Here is a 13,337-nt window from a genome sequence, read left to right on the forward strand (position 1 = left end):
TTGGTGTGGGAGATTTTATATTCTTAATTTGGGATTATAAATAAAATAGTTGTGTTAATATTTACCTTTTAATAATAATTAATATCTTATCTTAAAAACGTCTAAATTTTACATTAAATTCGATAAAAACTTGCCAAATCATTATTTTAATATTAATACAATTTTAGTGAACATATTTTAAAATTTTTTTAGTGTCCTCATGATCATCTGATTATTTCACAATGTAGTTTTCTATATCGGATACGATGATTCTGATATAATTCAGACCCTGAAATTATACATTTCGATCTGTTATTTAATACATATTGTCTTTGTCTATTTAACAGCAAATGGAATTTGCTTTGGGACCCATGGGCCGCGAAATTTTTCCAGCAACACACATTGTTTCCAGATGAAGTGTTGACACACCCAAAAGTGAAGTATAAAATAAATAGATAAAACAAATTTTCAATCAAACTGATTTCTGTAGTTCAGGGCCGTCTTTTGGTAAATGTTCTGGAGGCTGTTTTAATTTATCCTATCTTATTATATATTTCTTAGCTCTTCTACATTCTGAGAAGTTGAGAGAATGAAGTCTAATGTTCTTTTTTGGTCAACTACGACGTTTGATTTCATTTTTTGCAATCATTAGTTCATTTCCTTTGAGGAGTCACAATGGCCATACCGGCTATGTCGATTTTTTTGAAATTTCGGACACAAATCTTCCATGAATGGTTATAGGCTAAAACAAAACCGTTATCTAAAGGGGGTGTGGAACCTCCCATACAAATCGAATTTTTCATAGTGCATATCTCTGGAAGTATTTATGGTAGTGTTCTGGAACTTGGTATGGATATATGTATGTATATGAAGTCAATCTCAAGCTCGTGAAAAAATATGGGTTTGTTGGAAAATGCAGCGTGCCACCGTAGAACTTGGAAAAGAGCTAAATGAAATCAATCCCAAACCTATTAAAAATGGGGGTATATGAAAACGATCTCGTAGCCAGCTACGAGAGCTAGCGGTGTAAGCCATATAAACTAAAATTCTGGTGACGCATAGATACCTCTGGAAGCATTTACCTAGCATACGGAGATGAGGCATTTTTACCTTCCTCTTATTAACTCGGGATGTAACTATGTAATATTGATGCGCCTAAAAGATGCAGCGATTTCTATTCTCAAGTTACATACCTGATGACAGTACGAATGGCAATTATAATAGGGAGGTTTTAGTTTTTTAAACTATAATTTTTTCCAATGGAAATATGTACAGAAAAACGGGCGCGAAGCCTTCTGGAAAGTAACATGATCACAGGGTGTATCCCTAGAACCATGTTAAGCTAAACCTTGAGGGATTACATTCTTGTCAAGACCGACAGGCATAAGCTGAAATTGCGTCGCAAGTTTTACGATCGGCTTGGGTAAGGTTTAACCACTTAACCCCCCTTTGTTTTCGCAGCTACTGAATTGTGTAAACTGTCAGCTTTCACACAATTTAAAATGTACATGTGTATTTAAAAATGTCATGAAAATTGTGTTGCTAGCTTCATTTTGCAAAAATGTTGCAAGCTTTTTCACAGCGTGAACAGAATAGTACTTTGCTGAGGAAATGTCGAATTTCACACTTGTTTCACAGAAAGAAGTTTTATATGCAATTTAACAGCTTTATCACGTAAAATAGGAATAAAATACATACTTTGCTTAAGAACAAAGATTTTTAAATCGACAAAAAATTAATAAGAAAATTTGAGGTATTTTAGATTTTGGGTATGGTAGCACGAAATGTCACAATCTGCTTAATTGTCAGGTTGTTAATATGGCGACGGAAAAGTGACAATGGAACTACCTTGTTTTTTGTATCATGGTAGCAAGCTTTCTATATGTATAAATTTGTTTGTAGAACTTTTAAATAAATTTTTTTTTGTAGAAGCCTTTGAACTGTACAAAGTAGAATTTTGGAAATTTAAAAATTTATACAAACAATTTTGTACATATAAATAGAAAACTTGTTACTTCACATGCATGAGCGCCTGGTATTGGGAAATGAGAATATCGTTCTTTTCAAACAAGTAATTTTTAGCAAAAAAAAAACCGACTTCAACTCTCATATAAAAAAAAAAAATATATATATATATATATCTCATGATCCGCTGATCGGATCTTAACCAGATTAATATGGGACCACTCTGAGACACTACCTTTCCGGTTGACGTGGTCCAAAGTTATGCGGTAACATACATAAAAAAAAAAAAAAAAAAAATATTCCGACGAACTGATAACCTCCTCCTTTTTTGGAAGTCGGTTAATAAAAACTGATCATAAAGGGTGGCCGCGCGAAAATTGGCACTTATGTGTTTTAAAAAAGACATTATATGTATGTGGATAAACCATGGACTGAATGATAAAAGCTGCTATCATTTGATGGTTGTTATGCTTGATTATTTCATGTTCTGCAGATTTTCCAATCTTTAAAAGAAAAATTTTATAGATACTAATTGTCTTGGAACATTTTTCACTCAGTTTTCAAGAAACCAAAACTATAAATTTGTAAAATATGTTCATGTGAATCAAGCTGCGTTTCATGCGTGGAGGAGTCCAAGCACAACCATTCATTCGTAGGACATGGCTTAGCCCGCGTGGCCGCTGTGCATTGATACGCGACACTATGTTAATATCGTTTTATAGTTCATACACCTCATTATTCCATCATTTAAACTTACATATTTTTCTTAGTGTATAAAATTTGATTAGAACTGAATTAGAGAATGCACACATAGCAAAGTATTCATTCATCTGGAAGTTAATTCAGTATTGAATTCTGTTTACTTCAGCATTCTCAGTTTTTCATTCAGGTATTTACTACCTTACTGTGTGAAATCAATTTTTTTTTAATGATTGTAGATTGAAAAAAATATAAGCCACACTGCCAGACCAAAGCAAAATGAATGAAATCCTACTTGTAAATATTTCATGATTAAAATTTTAAATGATTTCACAGTTTTACAGCTCTGAGCCTTACAACTAGGTAATTGAATCGGCTCGGATCACCGTTTCGTAGATGCTGCTGCTCTGTTTGGGAGCTACTTGCTGCAGCCTGGATCGTCATTTTTGCACCACCTATGAAAAGAGGCGGGTAAAAGTCTTAAATGGCTGACGAAACAGTAAATAGTTCTTCAATGGGGGAAATAAATTTTGAAATTTTAAGTTGTCTTCAACTTTAGGTCTAAGTGTGTCATTCATGCCCTAATTAGCTCTGTTGATGAATCCTAGAGATACATCGGAATTAAGTATACTAGCTAATATTCATCCCCGTGGAAAACTTCTCGCATCCAAAAGATGGCTTTACTCCTTCCAACAATTTCACTGCTTCTAAATTACTGTCCATGTATGTATCCAACGGCCCTATAACGCACTGCAGAGGTCGAACTTCACTGTATGGTAGTGCTCCGCTTCGAAGGCGAATACTTTTGAACTTCATTCCACACAACCACTAAATCTTTTGGTGCGATTATGACATTATTTTCTTCTACTTTAAATGGAAATCAAATTATCAATCGTACAAAATAAAGGTAGAGCTGGATGGAGGTGGACTGATATCCTGGGTCTACATACCAGCTGGCAGCTACATTTCGGGTGTAAATATCTCATCGTGTTCTACATAATCTTCGATTAATTTATAAAGAGAAGAAATAGCTCAATATAAAGAACGAGAACTGAGATAGACCAAATAAGAACATTAACCCAGGAAGTGTTCCATCCGGGAATTTACAAGGTAGCTTGCACAGAAGGAGTGCAAACATTTGGCTGATGCTCATTCCAGAAAGAGCATGGACGTTTTGAAATTTGTTTCCAACCAGCTATCTGTTTATCTCTTTCTCTCCTACTCTCTGATTTTATTGCCATGATTATAATTCTTTAAACTTACCTTCGCTCATCGCTCGCTCACATATCACAAAATTTTTCGCGCTGCAATCGCGATCGTTCCACATGAATGTGCTCGTCAATGGGTTGCGGTTCGTTTGAATACCTGGCGGTGTACGAAAAAAACGACGGAGTTCTATACAGTCTTGGCTGCTAAGACCATCATCGTTGGGCTGCTTATTATAGTGACTGTGTTCCGTCCATCCCGGAAACCAGTCTAATCAAAGAAAATAATAGGAGGAAAATGCAATTAGTTAAGCCAATAAATATGTTTAAGATCTGTACTTTGTATGTACTCACTTGTATATTGAAACAACAGCCCATCGCTCCAGCGAAAGTCTCCTTCATAACTGCTATCCGAGCCACCGACCCAGTAGGCGTTTTGCTCACTATAACCCGGACTGTTGAAAACTAACTCATTGACTATTTGTTGTTGCTGTTCAGTGCGAATGGAAGCTAAATGGCCGCCTAAATTTACGCAATGTTCCTCGGCATCTGGCCAAGACATGACCGTTTCGATGGCGTTTATACAAAATTGCTGCATTGCAATCCAGCCGAAGTCGCAGCTAGAAACGATTTCGGTAATAGGCAGCGCTCTGTAGGCCAAATAAATAGTCGGCAGTTTAGTAAAGGATGTATTGTTGTCCGTGCCTGAACTCAAGTCCCCACCTAGAGGCAAGGTATTATATGTGGCACGCGATGCTTTGAAGAGATGTATGCTCAGCGTGTTTCCCGTTGAGGTTAGAATAAACGCACGCATGCGGTTTGTGTCGTTTATGCAATATGACCAGCGAATGTAATCGCTTTCGAATACCTTAATAACTACGCCATCACAGTTAGAAATATCATTGACCGCCTGCAAAGGTTTGCCGCTGGCGCCGTAGTTAAAATCGTTCACTTGATTTTCCATGAGCCTCAGAAATCCATCGAGCGCACTGGTAGAGCGTTTATTAATATGCTCTCGCGTGTGATTGTAAGCATTCCGCGCGCCTGAGCCATCATCAGTTCGTGCCGCCGCCTTGGGCTCGGTACGCCGAAACAGTGTTGTTGCGATGGGATTCTTCTTTGCGCTCCCAGTGCCGCTATTGGCGGTCATATTTATGCGCTGCGTGTCGAGTTGTACGCCCTGCGTGGTGTAGATGTTGAAAGTGTCCTGCTCACCAGCAGCATTCAGTTGAATACCGTCATTTGGCTGTAGTATGGCGCTATCGTTGTTCGTTACGAGCGTTAGACTTATGCGATTACCGTACGGCAGATGGATACGAAAGTAGCACTCTAGTGCATCGCGCATGCTTGGGCGTACATAATACTCGCCCGACTGATTACTCGTTGTAAGATTGTAACAGTAGTCTACTAGCTTGTAGCTCAGACTGAACATTGGACTCTTGTGGAAGTGTACTGTGGTGCGACTACGCACATCAAAGTGATAGCTGCGATCGGCAGCATTCAGCTCTTCCAACTTGCCACACAATCGCGAACGATCGTTGAAACGTATGAAGCCACCGCTGTTGCAAGGTACATTCAGTCGCTGCAGTTCAACGAGTATGCCCGCCGGTGGGACGTCGCCTTTCTCCAAATTCGCAGTCGCTGAGGGACTGTCTGGCTCGAAGAGTCGATACGGAGGGAAATGTACCGAGCAGTCGATGCTGTACAATGGAAGTGCTGTGTAATCCAACGACCCTCGGGAAACTTCTCGTAATAGCAATTGGCAGTCTATGGAAAAGAAAGTTAGGGGAAAATTAAATCAAGAGTCGTTAACACAAGCGAGTGCTACGCGTTTGAACATTTTGTTTAAAGCTAGCTTGCGACCGAAAATTGTCAGTCGTGATTTATAAAACCGGCAAAACGCGTGTGGGTGTACATATTGGAAAGCAAAATAATGGACAATTAAAAAATAGGGCTATGAATTGTCTAACAAGTCACAGGACAAGTCTAAGGATATAACAAGGTTGAATTAGATTAGGTTAGATGAGGATGGCTGTTTACATTTGGTTGGTGCACTTATACTAGTAATCCAATTGTCATTTGTCGTGCCAATAAGAGAGGATACGGAGGAAAAGGAAATATGTTGGCTGAACAGTCTCGCCTAATAGTTTGTGGTAGAAAAACGTTGGGTTCTATCAACAAATCTCCGCAAGTTGCTTACGTCTGTTTCCAAAAGCTTCTCGGGGCGAGAAAAGTCAGATTCAGAGTGTTTAAACTTTAAATTCTAGAAGGGTGGGTGGATGTTGTTTCACCCCCTCGAACCCCATACAGCTGCTGCAGTTGCGCCTCACCGCATTAATTCTGATTGCAAAATGACCGGTTATTTATCCCACTTACCAGAGATAAGAGCTACATTTACTGCCGTCGGTTAACCCGTTGCCACAAGAACCTAGCCACCTTGCATTCCAAGGTTTTTGAACATCATTTGCAGAGCTGACTAAAACCCATCTATCCAGAAGAGTACCAGATGTCGCCAGTGGAGCTCCGACCATTTCCTTACTCGGCAACAATTCCACAAGTGTGTCATGTGAAATAAGTAACTTTATGCATAAGTTCATAGAGAACTTTCCTTTCCCTAACAGGGTTGCAGACATGGGCAGCATAAGCCGATATAATTCGGGAATTTTTAATGACTTTGCTGTTATATTTTTCGTTACCTTCAAGAAATTTTCGGTTTTTTCGGGACTTTTCGAAAATTCTATGTTGTGTTTTATTTCTTAGGATCGTATTGAAATTTCGCGGAATTTTTTGGGACTCCTCGGGATTTATTTCTGGACCGCTTTGGAGTATTCCAGGATTTTTTGAGGCTTTTCCGATATTTTTCAAGACTCTTTATTGAGATCTTCGGGATTTGTTGCTATATTTCTGAACTTCTTTGTCCTTTCATTTGCCATTTTTCTGGAACTTTTTTGAGTTTTTTCCTTGCATTTCAGAACTTCGCGCGAATTTTCCGGGATTTTCTGAAATATTGCTGGAAGTGTGCATGCTTGATTTTTTATAGTATTTCGGGAACGGGTTACTTCTTATTTAAAAATACAGGCTTTATCATATTCGTTATTTTTTACATTTGAGTCCTTTGCATTTGCTAGTATAGTCCAATCAATCCATGTCGAATAGACTAAAAAATGGTTGGAGTTGACCATTTTTGATTTGGATGAATTTTGGCCAGATCTTTTCTATTGTCATATAACGACATTCTACCAAAGGAAAAAGTTACTTTTTTTCGAAAGTCTAGATATCATACTTTCCAGGATTTCGCAAATTAATTTTTTGGTTTTATTTTAAAATAATATTTAGCGATATAAAGCAAAAATATATCAAAACATTCGAAAAAAATGATCGAATTTCGAAATTAAAAAATTCGTAAATGCAAAAGCTTATAAACATTTTTGGCTCAATTATTTTTACACTATACCTCCAAATGGTTTTAAAGATACTGAAATTTTCAAAAAGATGTAGTTTTTAAGATTTATGTACATATGCATGTAAACTTTCGAACCGTGAACAATTTTTTTTGTAAACCCTATTAGAGTTAAACAAATTTTATTTTATTTGCATTTATTTTTAATTTGGAGTTTGCAATAATTTTTTTTTCCAAAATTTCAGGATCTATTAAGATAAGCCAGAGGTTTTGAATAAACAATTTATATACATACATTAGTTTTTGCTTTGAATTTCCAAATTTTATAACTTTTTTACATATCAGATTTTTTTAAATGTATTATAAAACAGCCTTAAACCGTGGCCAGAACCATTTTTGTAACTACATATTTAGTTTTTGGGATATAGATATAAAAATAAACATCCAAAACCCGAAAAATTATGAAATTTGGAGCTTTTAAAAAAATATATTTTTTTTCCTTTGGCAGAACTCTGATATGTGATAAAAGAAAAGTTCTCTCCAAAATTCATCAACATCAAAAATTGTTGAACGAAACTATTGGACAATAACGTAAGGCTCATAGTGTTCATAAGCAAAAATAATAGTCTCGATGAATTGCATGGAAAGGGTAAAACAACACCCACTCAGCGTTTGCAAGCGCTAGATATAAATAAATTTTCCAGCAATTAAAATACTTAGGCCAATTTGTTAAGTTTTCTACTTTCATGCAGTTCAGTTTTTCTTAGTTCTTTCAACACAAGAAAATTTATTGTTGTTTTTTAATTTGCATCGTTCTGCGCTACTCACCTTTACGTAGTTGAAATTTAAAAGTTTTTTTGAACACCACATGTTGTGCTTCGAGTTTTGTGTTGCCATTGTTGTTGTTGTTGTAGCTACTGTTATCATTACCGTAGTTGTTGGTGTCACCAGCACTGTCACTCTGGAAGGTCGCACGAAAAAAAACTCTGCAAAAATTGTAAGAAAAAGCAAATGAAAGCCAGCAGAAGGAAACTTTATCAGTTAGTAGCCGTTCAAGTTGAAGTTTTCGCCATAAAATATATCTTTTCTTTGAAATTCAATGCGTCACCGCAATGGTAAGAAAAGTTCAAGTATAGCAAAGTCAAGTTTGGTAATAGTTTTTGTTCGAAAATTTTATAAAAAAACGTAGTTTATAGACAAAAGTATGTACATAGTAAATACGTAGTAAAAAGTCAATGGCATGAAAATTAAATAAACCAAATATACTGGTACGTACATTTTTATAGTAAAATGTATATTAAAATAATACATAGAAGGTAGACATTAGAATATCTACATACATGAATGAAACAGAAATATTCTAAAAAATTAGTACTTTCGATGTACCGGCCAAAGTCTTAGGGCCGGTTGCTCAAAGGCTGGTTGACACTAATCATCGGTTAACATCGTTATCGACGTTTTCGACTCCATGCATATAACACGGTGTCGGTAACGTCGATAACGATGTTTAACCAGGGATTAGTGTCAACCAGGCTTTGAGCAACCGGCCCTTAGTATGTAAAGCGCAAGACATTCTGAAGATAGCGTCCGTATAGCACACGTAGCTGCGCGTTTTTAATATGAGGTGAGCCAGTGTTGCCACTCACATATTTTTTCCTACCAAAAAAACGTACCAAAACGATTTTGAGAGTACCAAACAATTTTTTTGTAGTAATAGAAGATAAATTATTTTTTATAATTTATTATTTTGCGGAAAGAAAACAATACGTTTTAACCATAAATTTATTTCACTGGGTTAAAAAAGATTTTGTTCACGCAGAATTTTTCGCAATGTCGACATACAATGTTTTCTAATTAAATTTTTTCTGCTATTTTTTATACTATAACAACAAACATAAAAATGTAATTTATAAAATCTTTTCAAAACTCAGGAGAATTCAATAAATTCTCGTGCAAATTTCCAATTTTTTAATTAGATTTTTTAGAAATTTTTTGAGTATGCAGATTTGTAGCCCAATAAATTTTGAACACGGTTAAGTGTGTCCACAAACCACAAATTTAATGCACTTCAAATTTATTTAGCTTTCTTACTTGTCCATCATTCCATTAAAACTAATCTGTCTTTATGTATTTACTCATTGAAAATCAAGCATGATAGAATACAACATTGCGCCGTCCGGTAAAAGTAAACAAAGCCGAATAGTAGAATAAAAGAAACCGTCAAAGCAGTCAAGTTTTTAATACATATTAAATTTTTCGACAGAAAACATGCTTCAATTGTGTTAAATTGTAAAAATATATGAATTGACAAGACCAAAGTTGCGGTAGCCCTGACGGCGTCACCCAAGAACACAGAATAAAGAAAAATCAAAAATATAGATGGAAATAACTGGTAAAATTGTCAAAAAGCAAAATTGCTCTCAGAGAAAGAGAGAAAAACCAACAAGTACGGGAATGCTTTTCGGGTAAAAACTGGTAAAACTATCAAATACACCGTGGACGCCATTTTTTGTTGGTATAGCAGTTTTTTTTTATCATCTGGGGGATTTGGGGGTCAAAAGCGTATGTGCTCTTGCGTATCCTAGTGAAAATGTGTCTCTTTGGGCGAGTCACAGAAGTGGCCGTGATTATTGGACCAAAGTAGGTAGGGCGGGTAGGGTGGTCCAAAAATATATGTAATGAAAAATGTTTTAAAGTGTTCTTCCAATTGTTTATTAAAGCACTTTTTATATTAAACATTTTGTGAACCTTAGCGTCATAACCAGAGATACATAAAATCAACGTTTCGGTAATGGCGGTATTCCAAAAGACCTACCAGCGGTGGCGGAAATAAAGAATGCCGAACAAAAGGATTCTAATTTTGATTCCAGATAATGTTTATCAATCAAAATTAAGTTGTTTATGTAACCATTATTGCAGGTTACCTCAAGCATGCTGCGCAATCAAATGCTGTCATTCAAAATCTAGCAATGACACGATGTTGAATATGACTTGTATCAACAAGCCACAGTACTTGAATCCATTCTACGAAATTTACTTTGCATTAATTGCGTACAAATAACAGTTAATTATGCTGTACATTTCGAAATGTTTGTATGTATGTGCTACTTAACGCACTTCACAAACACATCTCCACACGGAGGGCAGGAAGCGAAGATAGGTTGCATAAAAATGTCGACAAAATCTGAAAGCAGGGTTGTATTGTTGATATCTTAAGGTTAAGAATCCGCTTAAATTGAAATCCTAGCTGCTCCTGTTTTAAAGATATCCACATTTTATATACTTCTGATAGGATATATTTGCAAAAGAGGAAGGCGTACTTCTCGATAATTAGAGCATATTTATACGAAAAGAAATCTCATACAAATCTGTTTCTCTTTTTTAACTCACTAAAACTGATCAAATTAATGTGAAACATTTTAATTTTTTCCTACCGAAAGAATAATTGATCGAGATTTATTGGGCGCTACCGGTATACAACTTAGATAAAGCACCACAATTACCTTTTTCTGTAGCGTGAACTTTCTCATTACAAACACATTCAATATCGCAATATATGTATGTATGTATACAATATTTTGTGCTATATAATACGGTAGTAATTTTTTATTAAAGGTTTGTTGCTATAAACAAGTAGCGCAGGCAAGTCGCACTGCGCTTGTGCAAGAAATAAAAATGCTCTAACTTAGGCCAACGGTACTCCAGATAATAAGTAAATAAATTCAAAGCTTGTATGAGATTTATTTTGCTATTTATGTACTCTTCTGTCAGGAAATAATGACTATTGTACATCCAGAACACAAATGCGATCATGAAGAAAATCGCATGAAAGTATGCGCTTTGTGTGTAGGGCTGCCAGACGTCCCGGTTTTCCCGGACATGTCCCGGTTTTAGACTATTTATCCCGGTGTCCCGGTCCAACCTTAAAATGTCCCGGGTTTCATTTAAGTGCCCCGGTTTTCGATTTGATTGCACAAATTTTGCATAAAAATGACTACGCTGAGAGAAAAAACGCGTTGTAATATTAAGAAAAATTTTATGAATTTACTGGGGGAAATAACGCATAGTAAACATGAATATTTTTTATTTGATTATCGTTTTGAAATGTTCGTACTTAAAAACAATACTTTCATACCACGCACACGTGGTGTTGAATCAAACTGAACATTTGAATGCACATTTACATGGCTGGCTGTAGCTGAGTGCACGAAGATGCTTGCCACAATTTCCAGAGCGTCAGGGTTCAAATCCCATTACAGACAGCATAGAATTTAAATATTTTTTGTTTAACTTAATTATGAAAAAGCATCCGTTAAGTGCAAAGCGCTTCATTTTAATATTGGCGTATTTGAATTGAATATTTCTATACTAAATACTAAAATTTGTATACTTGAATTTATTACGAGTTGGGTTGGTGCTCTTTCATATGGTGCTCTTTCATATGCGATTAATATAAGTATGTACCTAAATACGTTAAAATGACATGCACAGAGGTTTACAATTATATTAAGCAAAAGCCAGAAGTTTTGAAACAAGTTCACAGCAACGAAACAAATGACTGATATTTTAATGTTACCTTGTATTTATTTTTTTTTCTTTCGTGAAACCTAGATTACTTATGAGACACTTTCATCTGATCACAATTTCTAATCAGATCTTTTAGAAAAATTTTGAAAATGCAGCTTTTGAGCCAATTAGTAAAGTGCAAGTTTGACCAAGTTACCAGAAAATTTCGTTGATTTTTTGCAATTATTTATTTTTTGCTGACAGTGTCTTCCACATACAAAAAAATGTCGAACATAGTTTGTATGGAAGAAACTCTCAGTAAAAACAATACCAAATATATTGCCTCGTTCAAAGCCATGAACAAAATCGTGAATACATGCTTTTCCGCAAAACAAGCGGATCTAGTGTAAATTTTGATAAAAATCTTAACGAACTCCGCACAGCTTTGAAAAGTACTGGAATTTTTCAAACTGTCAAAATCCATATTATCCTTGAACATTTAAAGCAATCTATTTCATTCTTGAATAACGATGGTTTATGATTATGGTCCGAGCAGGCCGGGGAGTCAGTTCATAGGGAATTCATTAAATTCTGGGATAGATTCAAAATAAATATGATTGAGGAACCAACTTTTGTGAGTCGCCTGAAGAAAACTGTAATGACATTTTCATTCCAGCATATATAAAAACTTAATTAAATAATAAAATATCTAAATACTAAAATGTGTGATTATATTATATGGTAAGCCAACAAAAAAAGAAAAGGAAACAAAAAACAAATATAAAAAAATAAAGCAAGAAAAAATATATAAAAAAATAAAACCAAAAAAAAGAACAAAGAGGTGCAAAGTAAGTTGCCTCCACGTGGTGCGCCTTGGAAACGATTGAAACTGGCTAAAAACTTACATAAACTTATATTTTCACATAATATATATACACACATTTACTCACACATACATTGTTGAATATTTAATGCACAAGGATGTTTTTCTCTTTCGCAAAAGTCGGTCCTATCATAACTATGTAAAATGTGGATATCTTTAAAACAGGAGCAGCTAGGATTTCAATTCAAACAGATTCTTAACCTAAAAATATCAGCAAACACAACCCTGCTTTCAGTTTTTGTCGACATTTTTATGCAACCTATCTTTGCTTCCTGCCCACCGTGTCCATCTGCTAGGAAATTAAACGCGGTTCACTAGCAAATGATGATTTAATTAAATGGACACAATGCTTTCACTACAAAGTAAATTGAATTAACTCCACCTCTTTGCCCATTTCGCTCAGACGGCAAACCGCAATTATAACTTGGCAATTATCTGCAAATTACTCTGGTTATCATTCTATGAATTGCTCTTCGCTACAGCGTTCAACATCCGCAACAAACCGACAATTATGGCACGCATGAGAAGTAAAGGAAGAAGATGCTAAAGAAGGTGATGATGAGAAGAAAAATATGACAGGATATGCATTAGAGTGGTCCAAAAACGGTAAAGTCGGAATTGTAATGCTCTATATCGGAAAAAGCATACCCCTATTTTTATACCTTTCATGAGCATGAAATGGTATTATAACTTTGGTCCG

General features: G+C 35.5%; 1 protein-coding gene across 1 annotated transcript in view; it reads right to left on the reverse strand.

The window, feature by feature from the left end:
* The window catches only part of LOC118733932, a gene marked incomplete in the record, with an annotated part of 328,743 nt that overhangs the window by 59,477 nt on the left and 255,929 nt on the right, over nt 1–13,337 (reverse strand). Inside the window, 3 exon segments of the mRNA XM_036463569.1 lie at nt 3,907–4,119; nt 4,203–5,615; nt 8,077–8,234. Coding sequence (XP_036319462.1) covers nt 3,907–4,119; nt 4,203–5,615; nt 8,077–8,234 — 1,784 coding nt within the window.

The sequence above is a fragment of the Rhagoletis pomonella genome, unplaced genomic scaffold (genome assembly GCF_013731165.1).
Source record: "Rhagoletis pomonella isolate Grant_MI unplaced genomic scaffold, Rhpom_1.0 Rhpom_scaffold_00002, whole genome shotgun sequence".
Classification (NCBI taxonomy): domain Eukaryota; kingdom Metazoa; phylum Arthropoda; class Insecta; order Diptera; family Tephritidae; genus Rhagoletis; species Rhagoletis pomonella.